Source organism: Apis laboriosa, unplaced genomic scaffold (genome assembly GCF_014066325.1).
Source record: "Apis laboriosa isolate Shangri-la unplaced genomic scaffold, ASM1406632v1 scaffold11_cov152, whole genome shotgun sequence".
Taxonomy (NCBI): Eukaryota; Metazoa; Arthropoda; class Insecta; order Hymenoptera; family Apidae; genus Apis; species Apis laboriosa.
Window position 1 is genome coordinate 3,898,078 of NW_025221020.1, and position 23,437 is coordinate 3,921,514.

The 23,437-nt window shown below is 46.0% G+C and overlaps 1 protein-coding gene across 26 annotated transcripts in view; it reads right to left on the reverse strand.

Moving 5' to 3' along the window:
* The window catches only part of LOC122718364 (MAP7 domain-containing protein 1-like), a 144,831-nt gene that overhangs the window by 37,312 nt on the left and 84,082 nt on the right, over nt 1–23,437 (reverse strand). For 7 of the 26 annotated variants that reach the window (XM_043943362.1, XM_043943343.1, XM_043943353.1 and 4 more), the window contains exons 1-2: nt 8,020–8,345; nt 7,234–7,496 (exon numbers count right to left, since the gene is read on the reverse strand). The exons of 14 other annotated variants lie outside the window; for them this stretch is intronic. In XM_043943362.1, coding sequence (XP_043799297.1) covers nt 7,234–7,496; nt 8,020–8,330 — 574 coding nt within the window. In that variant the 5' untranslated portion in view covers nt 8,331–8,345. Of the gene's footprint in view, nt 1–1,668; nt 1,720–7,233; nt 7,497–8,019; nt 8,346–20,167; nt 20,384–23,437 lie in introns of those variants that run through there. 5 more of the 26 variants (XM_043943412.1, XM_043943388.1, XM_043943436.1 and 2 more) reach the window with 2 other exon arrangements.

Consider the following 23,437-nt stretch of genomic DNA (forward strand, 5'->3'; position numbering starts at 1 on the left):
TTGCAAGGTGATGGTCGAAGAGGTTAAGGTTGAACAGCTACACAAATGCCATCGAAGGGAAGGAAACTATTAACGAAATGCATCCTTCATCGGGGCGAGGGATCGATCGGCAAGGGCGGACAGAGAAGAAGCCCCGCACGATTCCTCTTCCTCGTCTGTACCATCTGTGCCCGTGTGTTTCGTTCGTCAAATCCATTTGCAATTAATAATTATCGGGATTCAGCGCGGAAAGCGGGTGAATTCGATTACTCGATAATTTCCACCAGATGCAGATTCCGCGCTGTGTGGAAAATCGAGGGAAAGACGTGTCGTTTGGAATCGGGAATTGTGCGAAAGATCTCTCCAAGTTGATTGAAAGGAAAGAAAGAAAAAAAAAAAAAATAAGGAAAGAAAGAAGGTATAAATGAAGTTGATCGTCGAGCGAATAGGTTGCAATCCTTCGATCCTTCGATATCCGATATCGCAAATTGCCGCGTATAAAATACTATGCGTATGCAAAATGTTCGAAAGACGATGTAGATGATCTCGCAGAATTGCAATTTCCTTCCTGATAAAAACCTATTCTATCGAGAGATAACTCGATAAAAAAAAAAAAGAAAGAAAGAAAAAGCTATCCACGTATCGCCGTCCGTAATATTTCTTCTATAACGAAAGTTAAAGATAGATCGTCGATTAATCGTGCACGCGTTTGCGACCACGGTTTACGACGCGCGGATCGTTAATTGGAATCCCCTATATATAGTTAATTAACATTCGAGGCAGTTCGAGAATAATTCTATTATTCCGAGGCGAGAATCTCTCCGAGAGAAGTGTTTACGAAACACCGATTAAGAAATGTTATTTATCGCGCGTCGAGTGGTGGTTATATAAGGGCTACGTAACGGGGGAAAAATTGGAAGGGGAAAATCTTGGAGTTGACGAAATTGGCGCGACACGCGGTTCGTTTAACTTAAGGGGGCGAAAGTGTGACACTTTCACCACGATCGAACACATACGAAAGGAAAATCCGATAAATTATTAAATTCCGCGGGAAAATTCAATGCTTCGTTTCCATCGAAAATCGATTTCAAATTAATTTCCTTCTTCCTTATTTTTTTTTCGTTCCGAGCCGATCAAAGAATACAAAGATTCTTTCGTTTGGCGGAAAACGAAGGAGCAAGCGACAAAGAGGGAGAGGCAGAGAGAGGGAGAGCGGAAGTCAGGAAGAGAGGTGGGAACTTTTCACCGCGATATCGTTACCGCGAATCAATGAGGGGGAAACTCATTTAGCCAGGAATTGAGGCACGCGACCGCATTCAAGCGGCGACAATAAAGACATCGCGAGATATAAGTTTAATTGGTACTCCCGTGGCCGGGTCTGCTCCAATTACCAGAACGACGACGCCATTCGTCCAGGGGGACGACGATCATCGGCGCGAACAATGGGCTCCATTTTCGTTAAAAATGCCGGAGAGAGCGAACATAGTCCGCGCAGACGAGGCCGCGTTTTCGAAGAATACCTCGAAGAAGGAAGAGGTTGACCGAGAGAATTGGATACCGTAAAAGGGGCGGGCGGAGTATTTTAATTTTGGCGCGGGAAAGTGGCCTCGACGAGAAACGCAAGTAATTTTTTCCTCGCTGTTTACCATCTACGTTACACACCATAAACGATCGTGTTTCTTGGCTCACCGTTTATCGGGATTAAAGTGAATCTTCGTATCCGTTCAGCGCGATACTCACCTGGAACAGAAAACGTAAGAGACAAGGATTAAAAAAATGATTCGAGATCCTTTATTGAATAACAATAAACAATACGTTAATGCTAAATTCCAATCGTTTTTCTATCAAAATATGTATGTAAAAAAAAAAAAAAAAAAAAAATAATCGAATTCCGTACCGTATAACAATGTATCATATTGCCAGACATGTATCGAAAAACCTTTTATGGAAGCAGAACCGCACAGCTCTGCGATATCGTTTCTTATGTAAATTACAGTTGGCCACCGATCATTTATAAAAGCTGCGGGGACTTTAAATTTATCGCGGGGACAGATAAGCCGCCGGGCGAAGAAAATCTCTCCACACACGCGTGGGCGTTTATCCCACGTGGGCAAGCATTTTCCCCGAGCAGTTCCCTACCGAAAATCGGCGCAATTGCCAAGGAGAGAAGGAAAGGAGCACGGTCGAGGAGAGACAAATCGCGTATACGAAAGCAAAGCTGTGAAGAGGGGTCTCGAGTGTTTCAAGTTGGCAAGCCGCGAGGTAGCTTCGGCACTTTCGCGGCTGGCAGAAAGAAAGAAAGAAAGAAAGAAAAAGGCTTCCCTCTTCAAGTGCACGGTAAGGACTCGCCTCGCCTCGCCTCGAAGAAGAAGAAGAAGAAGAAGAAGAAGCCAGACCAAAGTCAGCGGATTCCTATCGTCCATACCGGTTATGCCAACTTATTGCTCCCTATCGGGGCAAACCTCCATCTTCCAAATCACTCTCGAGAGTCTCCTCTCCTCTCGAGAGACCCCTTTCCGACATCTGTCTCTGCGATCATCGATACGAGCGATACGTCTAGGCCTCTCGAGTGTTACTCGCATTGCCAACCGGTTCGATAATTCCGTGCCAACGGAAAAAGAGGGAGGAGAGTAAGGCGAAAGACGAACGCTTTTTACCTTATCGCGAAGATTATCGGCTCGATCGTCGCGCGTGATTCGAGCAATTAATACAGGATTAATAAAGGATGCAATTAAAAACGGGTATCGGCGACGGTGTGGATATCGACGTGTACGCGGAGGATAAAACGCGTCGTGATTTTCCACGAACCTAATGGAAAACGAGGGAAACCCAAGATAGAGGATAGGACGGGCAATCCTCGTGCAAACGAGCGAGAACAACGATCTTCTGCGTTCATCGCGTGTCCCACTTTTCTCTCATTTTCTTTCTCGCGCGATCAGCTTCTATAGAAAGAGCGTAAGCAAACAATGCACGGGGTGGAAGATGACGCGCGAACACACGTTTCCGTAGGAAACATCTTTTCCACGTGCCTCGGCCAGGTAATTCATCACGATCCCTTCCGAGTCAAACTTGGATGGAATTCTCGCGCCAACTGTGTGAAAGCGCGGAAACTTTCCATCTCTGTTCCTGATACCCACAGATATCCTTCTAACGTCCCTACGAAACTTGGACAACTGGATGGAATTAGAGGAGGAGGAATCGAAGGAAATTGTCCGTTCCAAAATGAAGGAAAATATGAATTTTAATTTATCGATCCTCATCGATTCCGCCAACCTCCACAGCGATCGATAGCCGATTAATCGTTGAATCTGCTTATTTTATTGTACGAACGATAAGTAATTCGATTATTTGTAAAAAAATTTTTTCGAAACGAAGGAAAATACGTATCTTAAATACGTAAGAAAAAAAAAACAATTATTTAACATAGTCATCGTATATCCATAAACATTGAACGGTCGCGTAATTTGCGGATTCGCATTCGAAAGAAAGAATCCTCGGGTGCAAAGCCCAGGAGGCGATCGCACGAACAAGATCTCTGAAGAGGCTTTCGACGTATGTTTGGCATCAGCCGGGAACCATTACCTACTTTTATCCTACTCGACTCTCGGATTATGATGAATCTTGGATCGATGAAACGACGGTTCGTTAAACGAAGCAAATCGTAGGAAACGGGTGTACCGCATTGCGAGACCGCATTACCGACCGTACTCGGCAACGGCCATAATTCAACGCCGCTTCTATAACTTCCCTCTTTCGCCCATTTCCTACCTCCCTTCCGTTTCCCCCTCCCTCTACCACTTTCCACCGTGTGTACACCGTGCGGTGTAATATTCGAGGATGCAACGACGCGCATCCGAGGCGCATCGCGTTTCCACGAGAGAATATTCACGAGCCTCCACGTTCGCTTACTCCGCTGCTCGCTTTCGAAACAATTATATCGCCGATCAAGGGCCGGCATCGGTCGCCCCGAAACGGCTTTGTCCAACCACGACGAATCTCGACTCACGCCGTTTATCTCTCGTGTCTCTCCTCGCTAATCCTTGGCAGATTATGCATATCGAAGTCAGCAGGGGAAAAGAAAGGATCGGTAAGGAGATCTATCTCTCCGAATCTTTCGAAAAATTTTTCGAAAGGTTGTCTCGTTCCTGATGATTTTGAGGAGAAGGATCTCGGAGAATATTAAACGAGAAGATTTCTAAACAATAATTTTAAAAAAGATTCTAAAGATTTGTAAATAATAAAATTCTCTCAACAATAAAACTTTAGATGCTTGGTTATAATTATAATTTTAATCCTTCGAGGATATAACGTATATATATATATACCTATCTCGTTTGGACGTGTCAATTTTAATTTCGTCGAATATTTAAGCAAATAATAAATAAACGTTTCGAACTCGAATGTAAATATTCGAATGTAAAATCTAATAATTTGCACGGCGCGATACCCAGCAATTACAGAGCGTTATCGCCGTACCTTTGCCGCATCATCGTCCACGATATTATTGATTTCCCTCACCACGCGGGTATCGCTCATTTCCGCATAATCCTCCGCCGAGATTACGAGCCAAAATCGATACGGGAATACGTACTGGACGCGTTGATAAAAAATTGTTTGTCGAAGCGAAGAATATTTTGCAGAAATTCGTTTCAGGAAGGCTTTATCTCTCGTATTCGAGAGATATTCGTTCGTGTCGGGGATTCAAGACCGGGAGCCAACGATCTCGACTCGAATCGAAAAGAATTTTGGATTGCGTTTGTTGGGCGGCTACCGTAACTGGCCAATGTTCGAAAAATTGGGGCGAACAAGAAGCATATGCGAACAATGTGAATATTTCACTCTTTCGACTGTTCCGGGCGACGAAACGCCGAATCTCCAATTCCGTTTCTATCCGGGCTGATCGAATACTGAACGTCATATCGAAAGTGATTTGTTTCGGGAAACGGGACAACGTTCGTTGGATGGAAAGGTGGAGACAGTCGAGGAGTTGATTAGTTGCGCTCGCGTATCGATAGTGGAGGGAGATTGTTTCAGTTAGATATGGGAAAAGTTGAAGGCGAGGTTCAAGGTATTATATCATTCGTGATTGAAACGTGAAAACTTTTCTCTGCGCTTTTAATAACTATATAAAGAGTAGTAGTGTCGAGGAGAGTAGCAAGTTTCGATGAAAAATTTCTAAACTTTAAAAAGATAAAAGTTAAAAAAAAAAAAAAAAGAAAGTCCTCGAGATATAATTAAAAGGAAAATTTGGAAGGAAAGTTGTTTTAAAAACGTTAATTCACGAGTGATCGTTAAACGCGTTTGCCGATAAAAATCTGGCGGAGAAACGTGAAAAAAGTTCAAAAGAGTTTCCATAATGGATCGATAGCTGATAGCTCGAAGCGGTTTCAAACGTCTCGGAGAATCTTGGCTATTTTTGTCGAACAAAATTCCCCGCCTTTGCTTTCCGTTACGGGACAAATTTTCGCGGAGAGGGAGGGATCGTCGACGGGAAGCTCGATAAAAGGGAGGAAAATCGTTGAAAGTCTGACAAAGAAGGCGTCGCGGGAAAGGAAGTTCCGGCTTCCACTCGTCGCCGTGTCGCGCTCTTCTTTTGCAAACGAATTTCTACGAATAGAAAGAGAGACATCAGAGGAAAGTCGAGTCGACAACGGGTTAACCGTCCGTGATCTGGCTTTTCAGATTCGTTAGATTCGTTAGATTAACGCCGTTTGATTCGATTAGTTCATTAATAATGAATTGGCGATAATAGAAAATTACGAAATTGGTAAAATTTATTCGAACAGTGAATTTATTTAGCTCCTGTCGATTAGATGAGAGAATGTAACCAACGATGGACAAATAAAATTTATTAGTTGAAATTACGAGTAAAGTTACTTCAATAATTTATTGTGACATAATCGGAAATAATTCCAACGTCAAACGGTCAAAATTATACCGAAAAACGGATCAACTATATACGAATAAATGTTATTTAAGCATTTTAATAAGTAATTATTTAAAGTAACTTTATTCGAAATTTTTAACTAATTATTTTTCTTCAACGGTATAGATATTAAAAGGAGAAGAAGAAAAAAAATTACAAATTGTTTCTCGAGACATTTGAGAAGAATTTGAAAATAGAATTTCGTACTTGTACATTGAAGTACATTGTATTCGAAACAAGTATTTGTTTGCAAGTGTATAAAAGTTTCGTTGCATCCCTCGTCGGGAACTGGTCCCATGGGGCGAAAATCACGTTAATGGAGTAAAAAGTCACAAATTGTTCGCGTTTCTTCGCTGTTTCAAAAAGTTGAGGAAAACTTCACGAATGCTAAGCTCGCACACGATGGTTCCAAATTTTTGGAATGCACGTTCTGCGAAACGACCAATACGAGTAAGATAAACACCTGTCCCCTATGTTCTTATTTATTTATTTATCTATTTTACAAAATCCCCCAATTTTTAACGAACAGCTAATATTTATCTATGTGCGAATGTGTTTTGAACGAATGCCTATAAAAACAAGAATTTGTTCCGAAATAAATTCGAAAACTCGATTTGCATGTCCTTGCGCCGTTAATTTGCCAGGATGGAACTATCACGACCGCCAGTGGCCCGGTAAACTTGATTTCCCCCGTTAATTAAAGTGTATCGACGACGAATACGACGAACAAGTTGTCCCACATAACTACTTGTGTCTCCGTTTAAACCTAATAACGCTCCCACCAATTATGTCACTTAAATTTTGTTAAACGTATTATTACCTCGACCATTTCTTATTTACCGCGATTAATTTCAAATTCGCAATAAGAATATTTCCACTCGATAACTTTCTATTTTTTCTTTTTTTTCTTTTCTTTTTTTTTTTTTTTTTTCCCAACAAAATAAATGTACGCGTGTTGCACATGCCATATCTTCAGAAATCGAGGAATCGTCCTCTGGTTCGGGCCACTTAAATTTTATAAACGCATTATCTCGATCATCATTTTCTATTTACGCATCGTTGCGAATAATTTCAAAATTCGCAAAAGAAAATATTTCCGCTCGATAATTTTCTATTTTCTTTTTTCTTTTTTGCAAAAAATAAATATCGTACGTTTGGCACGTTTAACAGAAGTTGAGGAATGATCCTCCGGTTCGAGCCACTTTTTATAAACGCTTTAATAAAAAAAAGAAAAAAAAAATATTTCCGCTCGCCAGTTTTCTATTTTCTCATTTTGCAAAAATAAATATGGCGCGAGTAAGGAAAGACGAGAGCGACAAGAACAATACCTTCGTCGCCAGAAGTTGAGGAGTTGTCCTCTGGTTCGGGCGACGATCCTGGGGACCCAGGGGACTGTCTACCGAGTCTCGAGTCCGGTCGGCCATACTCGTATCCTCCGCTCGACCCCCTGTTGTCTTCGCACTGTCGTCCCTTTTCGGGGGACACCGATCGTCCGTCCCTCGTGTCTGCCGGAAACGAGCCTCGCTTCCCGTCCCTCGCCTCGGCCCAGCCCAATCTTTTCCCGAAGTCGGCGGCCACCGTTGAACGCTTCCTGAGGATTCCGTGACGGGAATACGTTTACGCGCTTCCATTCGTGAAACGGCCAATTCGATCGTTAAACCGACTTTTTCCCTCCCTCTCTCCCTCTCTCTCTCTCTCTCTCTCTCTCTCAATCCCGAGATTAAGGAAGTTAAATTAGCCGCGCGCGGAAATCGCGAGCCTCGCGAACGATCGAATTTCCGGCTACGATTCCCCTCAGAGGCTTCTTCTGACCCGATCTCGACGATACGCAACAATTTTATTTACAGCAGAGTCGGATCATCGCGAGTTGGATCGTCGCGAATTCGATACAACGGGCGAGGTATATCTCCTGTATAATATCTGAACGATCGTAAAGCGATCGCAACGGGCGTGGAAATGGCGGTAGGTAGAAATATATATATTCGTGGCGAACGAGCAAGAGAAGAAACGCGGCGAAGAAAAAAAAAAAAAGGAACGGAGCCGAGATGAGAAAAAGGGATCGCGGCGCGCGATCGTATACCAGAGAGGGAAGCGTTTCCGCGGCGTAAACGTACTCCCTGGAGTCGGTGGAGGCGGCGGTGGGCGATCTCCTTCCGGCGGTGAAGTCGCGGAATTCCGTAACGCAGGTTCCTGACGACGTCGGTTGGTGCTGATGCGGCGCTCTCCTTCCGCTGGTCCCTGGATCTCTGGCTTCGTGGCAGGCATCACGGACATTTGCCAGGTCAACGTTGGCAGTAGTCTTTGCTTCTTTGGCGGGAGATGGCGGCGGAGACGTTGGTGGCGATGGTGATGGACTTCCTGCACGACCAGAACTGTAGCACACAGCTGCCTTCCGCAAAGTCTCCCTGCACAGCTCGGAGAACATGCTGCCTCCCCCATGGCCGTGGCCCTTGCGGACCACCCCCCTCCTTCCTGTCCCTTTAACCTGTCGCCCCCCCTCCTCCTCCTTTCACCAAGCTCGAACGCTTCGAACTTGGACCCGCTTCTGTTTTCACAGAAAACCTCGATTCCTCGGTTATCGTTCGCTTCTCTCACCAATCCCGGCCACGTGCCTCCGACATCCTCGTCGTCTCTGCACGCAGGGAACACGTAGCTCGCGGTCCCACCGTCGCGAATATCGTTCGACGCTACATCGTCACTCGTCTCTACAGCTTTACGGGAGGGGGGGCAGGTTATAACGGGTTGCAACGAAACAAATGTTGGAACGAACGAATAAATGGTAATCCCTACGTCCTCATCATCCTGGCAGCCTCGTTTTCCTCTTTCTTCTTCAATTCCTAAACGATATATCGCCTCAACTTCACCTACTTCTCCTACCTCCCTAAAATCGGAGGAAGAACATTATCCGCTGGGGTGGTTCGAAATAATTAAGCCCAGCGGTTGTTCCCAGGTTGAAGGGAGACAGCGAAGGAAGAACGCGCACGAAGATGGTCTTGGATAAAACGTCTACTTTACACGTAGACGTTCCGCCTGATTTGCACGCTCGCGAGTCTCCCTCTTAGCCGCTCGTGCACGTATAAGCCCCGTATAAACGCCTTTTACCAGAGAATCCCCTGTAAGAAGGGTGTATATATATATATATATATATACGAGAGAGGGATGGATAGAGAGAGAGAGAGAGAGAGAGAGAGAAAGAGAGATGGAGAAGTTTCGAGTCGTTTCCATAAAGCACTGGACGAGCGTGCGCGAAGAGGGAAACGACACGTCCGGGAAATGGCGTTAGTTAGCGGCGGCCAAGACTAGGAAACGTTCGGTGAGGCGTAGGCCGTAATAAAAATGTCTGGCCAGTTGCCAGCCGTTGGGAAATTTACTGGCCGCCCTCGGCCACGACAGCCTCGACAACCTCGGCAGTTGTCGTGGAACCCGGAACAAAGCATGCGGGGGCTGCACCAGAGTGCATCGACTCGTTTGCATTGCGGTTCAGTCTAACGCTGTTAACTCTGATGCCATTCGCGAGAATATCTAGATGACACGATTATACACGATCCCTCTCTCTCTCTCTTCATCCCTCGAACATCCACGAAGTTCCTTCCGTTGGACGCGTGACGCTTGCTTTGATGTTTGGCAGTTGGAAGAAAGAGGTGCTGGTTGTTGCAAAAGAAATGCGATCGAACCTAAAGTCGAGATATATCGAGAAGGACGTTCAATTTAACTATTTAATTATTTTAAAAATTTTACTTCCGGATAACTAGCTCCCTTTCACGCAGTTTATCGCGCAATTGGGCTAAAAAATCCATACTACTTTAAAATGCACCGTTTATCCGAGAAAGATATCGATAGAGAGGATAAAAATAAGGAAAGATGACATTTCGAAGTGGAAGGAGAGATTCGAAAGAATTATGCGCCGATGGAAATATATATATATACATATATCGTAGGATAAAATCGCGGACGATACACGGACAGCGTCGTATTACGGGCATCGAAGCGTTATCCAATGCCCGATAACTGTCCGCTTGCCGAATGCAGCCGCGATGATGCCCGTTGCTTCTGTCGCAGCCCCATTTGCCCCATTCGAAATTCTCGAGACAATTGTCGGTTTAATCCCTGCTCTGCCGATTCCAATGCACGCGCCTCCGATCCTCGTTTTCGACTCGTGCTGCTCTCCGCGCATATACCGCCCCAATAACGATCGTTCAAGGGTATTTGGAAAACTCTGTCGCGTGGAAAACCGCTCATCGCGATTCCCTCTGTTCGTTCGCGCGACCAATCGGGTTTCGATTAATTATGATTCGCGCCTCTCCGTCGAAAAAATGTCGCTTATATTCCATTGAACGGGGGCCGAATTGCGGCAAATCCGATGATCGGATTGCGGCGTTAACGTGCAACCACCACGCGATCCAGAAATCGTTCGAATTCTGGTATTATGCGTTCGTTCGGTGACCTTCGCCGTTCGACTGAAGAGATCGTGGATTTTAGTGGCTCACGTCCACGACCCGTAGTTACCGTTGCCAAAAAGATAGATGGACGAAGAAAGAGGGCGTCGAGAATTGTCGAGCAATTGTCGAATTGCGACCGATATAGAGAAAACGATCGTTTTCTCGATATCTGCTTTTTTTCGGATGTCGTCGTCGAATAGACGAATTCGGGATGAATCGAAACGTGGAGCGAAAGCGTTCACACCGAGGGAATGCGAAATCGATACAGAGTGGAAGAAGCGTGAAAAGCGTGGGGATCGGTGGAGGATAGCTAATTCACGTGTTCGCGGCTAAAAACAGGCTCATCGACGGCCAGCCGGCCTTGCCAGCTGGCGAACGAATCATCGAGCTTCCGTCAGCCTTAGAAATGGAGCACAATGCTACCCGTTCTTTTGACGTGTCACGCGTATAACCGGTATTCCCGTTTCCCAGACGTTTCATCGGTTATCTCTTCCAAGCCCCATTGTTTTTTCTCGCTCCTCGATTCTCGATACTTTTCGATTCGAAAAAAATAAAAAAGAAAAAGAAAAAGAAAAAGAAAACCAACGTTCCATCAGTCGACCAGTTTTACCAGTTAAAAAAAAAAAAAAAAAGGAAAAATATTGCGGAGCGAAAAGTACAAAAGGACGGGATCTAAACCGGGAAACGAGATTCGCCGGGAAATCCAATTCGAAGACACGTGGACGGGGCAACTGCGTGTTTCGCAGACGAGAAAAAGAACTTAAGACTCGGATCCCGCTAGATCCCACAAACTCGAGAGCCAATTTAACGCTTCCTATTATTTAGAAGCACCGTGAGAATCCAGCTTAATACCGGTGGTTACCGCGCGAGGATAAATCATTCCGTCCCGAGTTACGCGAATATATAATTCGCGAGGATATTAATCACGTTATAATTGCGCGCCCCTGAAAAGAAACGCCTTTTAACGTATTAATTGGGGAGAAGAGCGCGGAAGAGGATCACGATAATCTCGTGAATCTACGATTGGCCACGATACGGCGAAGAACGATGAACGAGGCAACCACGTGATCGAGGAATCGTACGTAATGCGTCGCGTGTTTCGTAGATTAAACATCGACGAGAAAGAAAGAGAAAAAGAGAGAGAGAGAGAGAGAGAACTTTGGGCGAGTTCTCAGCGGTACGAACAACGAATGCGCTTTTTAATTACCTCGCGAACGATAAAAGGATTTCTCTCGAAGGAACGAGATTAAAGGGGACGGCGAAGTCTACTAAACCCGTCGCGTTAGCAACGAGATATTCTCCAGACTATCGACTCGAAGGCTATCGAGATACGATGGAATCGAAGATCGTCCACCCACGTGATCGAAAACTCATCTCCGATGAATTATTACACACGGCGCACAATCTCGAGCGGATCTCCTCTCCTCGTTCGAAATATCAAAGAAAAAGAAGGAAGAAGTTCGGAGGAAGGACGAGGAAAAAGGTTTTTCTCGTCGTCGAATCACTTTCACGAAGAACGCGGAAGAAACGATAGGAGATAGGTGTCCATCGAGGACGAGTCGAACGAGGAAGGAACGGAAAGAACGAGCACAACACAACACGTAGAAAATTCTTCTCCTACGAAGAGAGAGTCGAAACGAGGAACCTGTCAGGATGATTTCGTTGCTGGAGGAACGAAGTTCGATGGAGGAAAGACGAGCGCACGAGGCGCACGATCCGAAACCGAAACGAAGGAGAAGCTGGAATTGGGGAGAATTGGTGAGAAGAAAAAAAAAGAAAAAGAAGAAGAAAAAGAAGAAGAAGAAACGGCAGAAGAAGGAAGCGCACCTCGTCGACGACGCGGCAGGACAGAGCGTGCGTCCTCCTCGTGGCAACGCGGCAGCACGTCATCCCGAGCAACGGCGGGCGAACAAACTCGAGCGCGGAGAGGGTGAATACGCACGAGCCGGATCACCTGTACACCGCACGGTCTTCAGGCGAGAACTGAGGCTGCGAGGGAGGGAGCGCGAGGGGGAGAAAGAGCGAGAGGAAGGCACGAAAGGGAGAAAGGAGCGAAAGGACGGAGAGGAGGAGGAGGAGAGCGAGAGAGGGCGCATCGGTGGTCCGCGTCGCGTCGCGTCGCGTCGAAGCAACCCCTATCTGAAAATTGGCGGCGGTGGTGGTGGAGGAGCGACGCAAAGGTTGGAGGGGGATGGCTGGAGCGGAGAAGCCGAACGCGCGCCGCTCGGTTAGTACGCGTGCAACGGTCCGAGAGGGAGGGATATGCCGGAGAGAAGGCCGACACAGGGTGGAAGGGAGGCTTACCCTCTGCCCTTTCCCTCCTACCATACGCCTCGTAGCGGCGCTGCTGTTGCATCGATCAGCCGACACTCCCGAAATGGTCAACCCTCCAACTTCTCCTCCTCCTCCTCCTCCTCCTCTTTCTCTTCTTCCTTCTTTCTGACTTTCCACTGCGTGTCGCACCACCTCCTCGTATCCTTCGCTCGGCTCATCATTCCTATTCCTTATTTTCCAAACTTTTTTTCGTTTTGCACACGCGTTTGATTTATTATTACGTTTCCCCCGTTTTCGCGATCCACTGACCTTGAACGTACAATTTCGTTTCGGGCAAAACCGAGATTCGAAGGATCATCGATCGAGCGTCGTCCTACTCGTCACTCGATCGATCCTTCCTCCTCTCACTTTCCTCGACTTCTATAGATGGTGTGGCCAAGAGCCACCTTTTCGAGAGCGAAGGGAGAGGGTGACCTTGAAAACAGAGCGGAGAAAGAGAAGCGGGAATTCGGGAGGGTCGCGCGAACCTTTCACCCCGAAAAGGAGCGAGAGACGGTGTCGTTTCATCCTCTTTCACCGTAGTACTCGAGGATCGATAACCTTGAGGACGAGGAAAGTAGAATACCCTCGAGGATCCTCTCCTCGACTCCCTTGACGGATTCGTATGGGGAGATATCGTCTTTTTCCACGAATCCTACGCGACAAAGAGACGGAGTACATATATCCACATCCACATCCTTGCAAGTGGCAACAGATTTCTTTCTTCTCTTTCTACTTTCCCTTCCTCTCTCGGGTGAATCCAGCGTCTTCGCGATTTTTCCACATGCACACGCGGAATTCCCTCGTCCGTATTCCGCTCTTGGGAATAATGAAACGCGAGCGTGCACCGATTCGATGATAACGCGGTCAAATATTCCGTGGCAATTTTTCAATTTGTCCACCGGCATTTCGACAACGGCCGTTCGTTTCTCATTGCCAAATATCAAAATTTCCCCCTCGTACCATCGCACCCCGTTCGTGCCCCAATATCGATCAAATACACCACTATTATGTAATGGCGAGCAAATAGAAGTCTGGCAGGATGCCTATCGGCCGGTGGCATCGGTAAATTTCAAACGCGAGAAGGTTAACGAACAAAGAACATAAAATTTCTACACGAGAGCCACCTTTCCACCTTTCCATGTTCGAAAGAACATGGAAATTCGAATCGATCGTTCCGCTCGACGTTAGGAGGACGCGTGTGCGACGAGGGCAGAGCTCGAGCCACGAATTCGGAGGCGTACGATTTCTTCCTTCTTCCTTCGTTGCGAAATCGCGGACGAACGTTCGTCGATCTCTCGCTAGCTCGCCCACATTGCTCTCGAGAGCGACACGACTGGAATCCGCATACGGGTCCTCTCCCGAAATTCCGGGCGTGTCTGGCCGGATAGGTTCCCGACGTCGTCGTCCATTTCGAGAAACTGGAGTAATAGGAGTCCAGACGAAGCCACTCGCTCGGGGAATATCACCCCGACCGACCCATTCACCGATTTCTTTCTTTCCTGGATGGAATTCAAGAGATTTCGAAGCACGTGTTATTCTCCACGATTTTTGGATTTCTGATCCTCCCCCTCTCTCTTTCTCTCTCTCTCTCTTTCTCTCAGAGAAATTCTTGCATACGAACGTTTAATCTTCGAAGGAACGATGAGTTTTGATGGAAGAAGTTTGTATATTTTTCTAAACGAATTTTATTTTCAATCCAAATTATCGATCCTCCATATGATTAATCGAGATTCATTTTAGGATTTTGTAAACTTTTTTCCCTCGAAAGTATTCCAGACAAATATGTTTACCATCGCGGCAGCGTTTCATGTAAAAAAGTTGTACAATGATCACGAAATACTGCGGCATTGTTCCCAAGTATCGAGCGATATCCTTCCAAACTTCTCCACCCGTCTTTCTCCACGGTCGGCATCGAAACTCGTGCAGCAAAACTTGTCAGAAATCTGCTCGAGTGGAAGCATCGCTCGAGGCGTGAACCAGTCTTTACTCGAGGCAAACAATCGCACGAGGTTAATTACCGGGGATTAATTTCGCCTCCTCGACGATATCGGGGCAAAGAGAGACGCGATCTTGGAAAAATGGAGAAATAGAATAGCGATAGTTAATCGCGTTTTCCTTTCCAACGACGATTTCTCTGTAGCGGATTTTCGCTTTCCATCGGGATCATCGTCTTTGTTTGCGAATCGGAAAAGCATTTTCTTCGATCCTCTTGATCCTCCAACGATCGAATTCCTCGAGTCTCATCCCGGAATACAATCTGATTTAATACCTGTACAACAATAACGAAAAATCTGAACGCACACTTCCCAACCATCGATTTCCTTCCATTTCCTTCCAAATGCTGCCTCCTCTAATCCCCCTAATTAAAGTTTACGCGCCTAAAACGACCGCTATCTTTCTATAGATATTTTCTCCATACTTATATGCCTCGATATCCTCGATATCCTCGAATTTCGCGCCGATTTCTTCGCGCCGAAGAAGCAAAGATACGAGTCGTCCTCGTTCCAAGCACCAAGAACGAAAAAGGAAACTGGAATATCGATAAGTATATATTCGCGCCTGTAGTAACGATTCTTTCGTTTTCAACCCACTAGTTATCGTTAAATTCATTATCATCGCGTTTTTAGGCGTAACGATCCTGTCGACGAATCTTTCCAACATTAGCAGATGAGAGATGCAGAGGTGCTTGGTGGACTTTCAACGATACCTTTTACACGTGCGACGAGTTGGATCGAACGTTCGTTCTTTCTTTCTCGACAGAGGGCCGGGTTTCAGGTCCGACTTTGACGAGACACATAGCTGCGTACTTTCCATTTAAAGCCACTGAAATCGATCCCCTTTCATAAACCTGGATGGGAAATTCTCTTTTCTCCGGGACGACAAATACGACGCGCGACGAGAACTTTTATCGATACGGCCAGCCTCCGGTTAGCAACAATGGCAGGGACGGGGGAATATAGGCTAAATCGAAATCCACGATTCTTTTTGTCCCAACGTCGCCTCGCACGCACGACTTGGCCCTCCATTATTTCCACAGGCCTATTGGCCCGATTCGAATCCGATTTATCGTCGAGGGCGCTCCGATTACACCGAAGAAATGCGCCCTCGGAATGGACGCGGCTCTTGGACACCGGCCAGAATGATATTTCGAAGATGAGCCGCGTTTTTCTCCCCCTCGTCGCGCCTATGGTGGGGAAAAAGGAGAAAAAAAAAAGAGAAAATTGAAACCGCCCGATACGTGACGGGTCTAGGTAAAATAAACGGGAGATTCGTTGCCCTGAGCACACAATTCCCACACCGGCTGGGATTTCACCGAAAAGAAAAGACGCGAGAAGAGAAAACGTCGTTAGTGACTCGGCGTTTCGTCCAGGATGGACGATCGCCTTTTTCTCCGTGAAGAATCGTAAGATGACTATTACTATCAAAAGAAATACGTAGATATGATCCGTGAATACTTTTCGCGAGTTTGAAAAGAAAGGAAAAAGGAAATGAAGCAAAAATACAAAAAAGATCGATCCTTCCTTGATAAGAGAATATAACCAATAATAAAATATATTCGTAACATTTAATTAAATATAATCGAACAATGGAAAATGGGCAGCGAAAAGCCGCCTTTTCAAGGAGGGAAAAAAACTCGTCTGTCTCTAGTTTAAAAAAGATTTTTGAACGTGGTATCAGCGGGGACGTTTTGCAAATCCGTGAAGCGCACCGATGAAATTGACGGAGCTACGTATCCCGTTCGCCGTAGAAACGCGCACCAATGCACCCTATGAACACGATAAACGAATTTTAGGTAAAAGCACCGTTCGATTCGCTATCGGATCCGTCTCCAAGTCGAAGGCTTGCGATCATATTCCGCAGATATTGCCGGGGTCAAAATCTTTCCAAGAAGAGGGACGTGGAGTCGTGCACGAGCAGGAAAAGATCATCGATTATCGATCCTCCTCCATATACGCGAAAAGAGAACTTTTCATTCGTACAGGAGGGAGAGTTAGAACGGTTCCAGGTCAAAATTACCGGACTGGACTCTCGCTTCGTAATTTATTCCTTTCCCCGAACTCCTCTCTCCCTCCACACATCCGTCCACTAACCCTCGAGGGGTTCTCGAAATTTAGATTTAAAGCGGTTCCGATGAAAAATCCAAAGATTCGAACCGTGCCTCGTCTGCTATAAAATGTTTCCCTCCGTTTTGGAAGGAAACGTGCGATTTTCGCGTCCCTCTCCTCCTCCTCCTCCTCCTCCTTAAGATCGTCCCTCCTCCTCTTTAAAACCCCTCTTTTTTTTTCTCCTTTCCCAGAACGGGCAGATACATCGGTTGGGATCTATCGTTTCGTTTCGATCGAAGGAGAAGAGGGTGGAAAAAAATGGTTTCGCAAAATGGCCGAGGGCGGAAGGGAGAGAGAGAGAGAGAGAGAGAGAGAGAGACAGAGAAGAGGAGAGTCGTTTTCCATCGCGGTTGCTGGCATTAACGATCGTACGTATTGCTCGTTACCGCAGCCCCCGCTTTATCGTTGGCGAGATTTATGTCAAGTGTATCGAAGGACTCGGCCATTTTTATTCGATCGAGATAATGTCGACGTCGCAGCTTCTTTGTTCCCCGCGCGGACGACGTTTCTGTGCGGACCGCGAGTTATCGAGAGTTATCGAACGAGAGCTCGACGATCTTTTCTCCCTTCTCCCACTTGTTCCGATACGTAGGGGATTTCCGAGCCAAGGAGGAGAGCGATGCGCGCCGATGTCACGCTTCGATATAACCCAACACAGCGATAATTGCTTCTTCGTCCGAACGTCTTCCTTTTCATCATCCTCCCGCATCCTCCCTTTCTCTCCGATTTCCGCCGATTAATTAAAACCCATCCGGAATTTTCCCTCTCGGCAAACGATGATATCGCGACGAGACCATGAATTACACGGCGTACACGGAAACGGAGTTCTCTAGGCGAATCGAGGGGGGAGGGGGGGGGGGGGGAAGATGAAATTAAAGGAAAGAGGAAACTCGGTTGTCGCGATTCCGCTTCCCACATTTTTATACCTTGCCTAATGGTTAATAATCGGTTAATAACGAGCCTCGATATAATCGCTTCCCGTCCCGGTTTCCAGATTATCTCGAGCTCATTCCATCGAATGATCTAGAGTCAAAGGCGTGTATAAGGCGCGTTAATCGACGATTAGAATTTAACGAAGCATTTACTAAATTATTCGATTCGGAGAGAACGGCGAAGAGAACGCATGCAAAAAAGAGAGATCGATTTTTTCCCTTCCGGTTCGATCACAGAGGATGGAAGAATCTTCTCGGTTGGAGAAGAAACGAGAGGCTTTCATCGGTGAAACGATATACTCCTGATGGACCTCCACTACGGTAATTTCGAGGGAATTAGTTCCGGTTTCTACGCTTTGATAACTCGGAACCGTGGCCAGAACAGTACATCTTACTCGAGCGAAGACAGGAGTCGGGAGTAAGAAGAAGAAGAGGAGGAGGAGGAGGAGGAGGAGGTCGACGTTGGAACGTCGTCTAAATCTAGCGGTCGTCGGACGAGTTTTTTTAACGGTGCCCACTTGGAACCGTACCAACGGAATACCGAAGCTACATGCGGCGAATCGGAAAAAAGGGGCACGAACTCCGCCGAAAAATTTTATTACCCTCCAACATCCCCCAACCGAGTGTTTTTTTCCCCAATGATATTAAAACACGGTCGCGAACAAGCCGCGGACGGCACGCTCCAGAATTTGGCCTGTCTTCAAGACTTCGAGACTTGGCTTGCTCGCTCTCTTTTTCTTTTCTTTTCTTTTCTTTTCTTTTCTTTTCTTTTTTCCCGGGGCAGAGAAATTCTCGTCTCGAAAATTTAACGATCGAATACGCGTTCGAATCGAAGGTAAACACTCGTTGGATTAACGGCGAAAGGAGGATGCATCGATTCTGCGCATTTTGAAAGGAACAAAAGAGCGAAACGGGCATGTTTTTATATTCGGAGGGGGGGCAGGAGCAGAAAAAAATTCGGCTATCGATTCTCCTCGCATCGGGAGGAAAAGTTTCGCGGACTGGTTAGAAGGCCGTGATTACTTTTCTTATTCCTAGGGAGTGGCGCCTTTGTTCCGGAGGTGGTAAAGTTTGCCAAACACAAAGATGAATCGGCAAGTTTTCTCGGCCGACTTCCATTCGAATTCCCCGCCTCGTCCTCCCCGTGAAATTCGCGGCAGCGTGAATTCTCGTCGTCGAAATTAAACCATCGTCCTGGAAAACCAAAAAATGGACACACACTGAGGGATATTCCCAATACGCGAAGCAAAGAATTTCACTTGCGCCTCGCCTGAAAAGCGGAACACCTCGGCTCAACGAAATAGCAGCGGCGACGCTGGTGTATGTAGGTCGCTAAGTAGCAGCGACGAGCAATCTCGTAGAACCGAAACTTTTCGATTACCACGACCACCACGGGGGCGGAGATCGTTCCCGAAATTGCTTCTAAGAAGAGACCAAACCATCCCTCCCTCTCTCCCTCCTCGTCTCTATCGACAAACAACTTTCACCGAGACACCTTAGGTCCCGGTTCAACGATCGAGAGCGGGGGGAAAAAGGCAGGCAACAAACTAACTAGATTCCTCTCTCTCGACGAGAAATCGGGGGGAGGAGTTTACGAAAAGGAGAAAGACACTACAGGTCAGATTTGACGAAGGATGAAAGGGGCGACGACGATCCGGGATAATCTTCTTGATCCGTTTATGCCGCGGATTTCGATTCGTGCCGTGCAAGGTCTCGCGAGATATTCCGTCCCCGTTTACGATTCACCAATTCCAGCCGCGGCGGCAACAATGGCCGGATTAAGATTCGCAAACGAACCCATCAATCCCTCATTCACCGAGATGAACTTGCACGCGCACGTACACATTTCGACGCGGGACGCTGTCGGATTTCGCGGCCTGCTACTCGCGGCTTCAAGCTACTCCCCGCTAGATAAGAATAATGGCGGCGAAACGATAGCCGGAATCGTCCCGCTCGAGAAATCAGTGGATTCGATAGGAGAGACGCGGCTGAATCGGATTGAATGAGGCTCGATGAACGGAACAAATGATCCGTGACCTTATCGTGGAGATAGGCACGAATGAGGGCTCGATTCGATAAGAGTTATCAATAGAGGAGAGTAATTCGTCGCGTGCGATTCGAGTAGCCTAGTTATCGAGTTTCGCGTTCACCAATTGGAATCGATAAACTATTTCTGAAATCTTCGCAAGTCCAAGAGACTGGCGTCCAATCTCGGATGAGCAGCGCAAGAGACGTTAATGACGGGGAAAGGGAGGACGCTGAAATTGCAGTTTATGAGGGAGGAGATATATATATATATATATATATATACGTTATACGTCGATGGAAGTGCACGGTTCTATTCCGTGTAATATGATGCGTGAGAAACCGTCTCACGAGTGGTGGACGCAATCTAGGAAGCCGATGAATAATTCATCCATCTTAGATTCCTGATAAATTTCCGACCAAAGAAATTACTTATTTACTTACTTTCGCCGTTGAATCCAGCCGTAAAAGGCGAGCCAGGGATCGTCTTCTTCTCGATCGAAGCGAAGATAGAATCATAGAATCGTTGAGAAGATCCATCGCTGATAGAATTCCATCGATGGAATTGCCCAACGAAGAGCGGTCGATGAAATAGGAACGTCGCGAAAGTTGGAGAATAAAATTGCAGAGAGCGTGCGATGTTAAAAAAAAGAAGAAAGAAAGAAAGAAAAAAGAAAAGAAAAAAAGAAAAAAAAAGTGGGACGCGTTAATCGCGCGGCTCAAAACGATGGAATTTTCCACGATGAATCATCGTTAGAGCCACCAGATTTTGCGCCGGCAAAGATAGAGCAACTCATCTATAGCGGATAGGCGTCAATCACCCTGCCAATCGTAACATCCATCGGTGTCAATCGAACGATACTTTCTATCCTATCCGATCGATCAAAATTTCTATGGGGGTTCGGCCCCCATGGCTCTACGAAGAACAGTTTCCAACAAATGATATTAATACGACGACGCCCGTTACTACGTTTCGACAGATCGCTTAACTGTATTGGCAAGATCCTCTCCAAGAGCGGATTGGTCGGGGGAAAAAAAAAAAAAAAAAAAAGAAAGAAAGAAAAAAATGTACAATAAGGTCGTATTGGAAAAATTGGCTCGATACAACGAATTCGCCGAGTATAGAGAAGAATGCTGAGTCAGCGATAAGGTATCTTAATCTCGCGCGATTATTTACCACGGCGGACGTCATAAATTGCGGCGGATAAAATATGAGGCAAGCATTACTCCTCCCCCACCCCCACCACTTATGACCGATGAGTCGGTGAACTAGCCTTATCGGCGCGCTCTTATCGCAAATTAAACGAAATTCGCGGTTATTTTCGCTGGATTCGCGATTTCTTCTACTAGCGAGTTATACGCTTCGACAGTGTATTTTTCGTTCGTTTATCGAAGAATTTTTTTACTTTACTTTAAAGAGAACGATAAGGAACGAGATAGACGTTGGTTGATAATCGAAAGAATCGCGAAATTAGTTGAGGGAAAGAAGAACGGAAGGAAGAGGGAAGAGAGGAAGGAAGGAAATTTTCAAGGCGTCAAATGTTCGAACGAGCACGAAATTAATTGCTCGTCACGGCCCGTTCCCTTTTGCCCCGTGCAGGGCTTGGGATAAAGTGTCACAAGGAGGAGGGGCGGGCCTCTCCTTCACGCCCGCGAGATCCTCTCGTCCCATCCTCTCGAGGCTTCGCGCGCTTGACAAAGTGCATATGAAATATAACGAGAATGCAGGATGCGCCGCAATTTCGCACGAACACGTTATTACTCGAAGGGGGGAGAGAGAAGGGGAAGGGAGAAGGGGTGTCCAAGTACAGCTCGACGAACTTACCATTCCTCCCTCGTCACGTATATTCCCTAATCGAAGCATCGCCGAATCATCGTTAAAAACGAGACGGCCTGCTGGAAAATATTTTTCATTCGACGCAGATATCGTATAACAGATGCCAGCACAACAACGACGATACCCGATACCTTTAAAACTGAATCTCGAGCATCGTTGTTGATCGATGGCTTGGAAAAATTGTATTGCAATTCGAATTCCAATTTAATGGATTAGAAAATGATATCTCTCTTTGAGGATACGACTTATCTAGAGTGACTTACTCAACTTATTTTTCGACGCGTTGATTAATTTGAAAAACCGAAATGTACAATTTCAACTTCGTTTTCTCTCGAAAAATAAGAATTTAAAAAAAAAAAAAACTCGAATTTCGATCTGCATTCTCTTACCTGTTGTTTCGAGTAAAATTTATAATTATCGTAGCATCGTACGAAATTTGAGTGTTGGCGGCGATCGAATTTCAAGAAAAAGGGAGACACGATAGAAACGATGCATTCGTTTCCAATTTCCCAGAGTGCGCAAAGTTTCGTAATTAGCTCGATTTCCCGCCACTGTTTAATATTAAGCGCGATGACGCGCGATGACCGAATGCAACGAATTCATTTACCACGGCTCGCTTCTATCCTCCTCGATCGAGTTTCTGCTAGGAATTTCCTTTCTATACGTACCGCACGAGAACAATCACTGGCTCGCGTACATACCCTCTTCTCTTTACGATCAGATACTCACCTGCAACAGAAAAGAAACGTGGATGTCGATTATTATTAAAACGTGCCTCGAGATTTAGCGTAGCGGAACGCGCGCACGCGTGCAACGTGTTTTATTGCGATTCCGAGTGCACGTATGCTGCGTAAAACGATCGTAAATTCCGTTTCAGAAAGCCTCCGCTCGTTTATCGCGTTCGAATAATGGCAGAAATGTAAAAAAAAGAGAAAGAGAGAAAGGAACGAGAAAAAGAAAAGGAAAAAAAAAAGGAATAGAAAATTTTATCTATAATTATTCCACGAGAATAGAAGAAGAAGAAAAAGAAGAAGAAGAAACGACGCGACGTATCGATAAATGGAGGCGACGATAGAAAGAACAGTTCTCGAATTCTGATTACATCGCTCGATGATAATTGTTAATTATCAGGTAAATCAACGCGCGCCACGATTAATAATCCCATCGCTTCCGATTTACGCAATCCCATCGTCCAACCGATTCATCCCCGCGATCTCTCCCCCTCTCCGCCTCTCCCCATTTTAATCCGTTTTACACCCCCTTCCAACTTTTCATTTCCTACGATCGTTCCGGTTGGTACGGTGACCCCGAACCAGAACGAAACAATGTTTCCGTGTTTCTATAAAACGTGATAAAACGATAATGGGAAGTAATAATTTCAATCAACCTTTGAAAAAGGGAGAGGGAAAAAAGGAAAAAAGGGAAATGTCGCGCCGTTCGATTGGTCATACGCATCATACGACGTATCGTTCGCAATGATATTTTTACGCCTCCCCTCACCCTCGATTTTCCAAAAGAACGGTAATCGAAATCGGTCGACAGAGGCGACCTTTTCCCTCGCGCGGAAACTCGATAAAAACTTTTTCAAAAGGAAGAAAAATAGAGATTTCCAATAGCCAGGTGTAATCGAATTCGATCCACCGATAAAGGAAGTGAAATAACCGCGAATCCGGATAGGCGAAGAAGCGAAGCAATCGAAAGTTTCGCGCGGAGAGAACTTTAGGGAAAGGAGGATAGATGGAAAACGTTGTCACTTCTGTTTCGAACGAATCGAAACTAGCGGTCGATAGTGGAAGAAGGACACAGAGAGAAAGAGAGGAACGGGGAGGACGAAGAGGAGAATGAATCGTCGGTCGTTTATCGAGCGCGGAGACGTA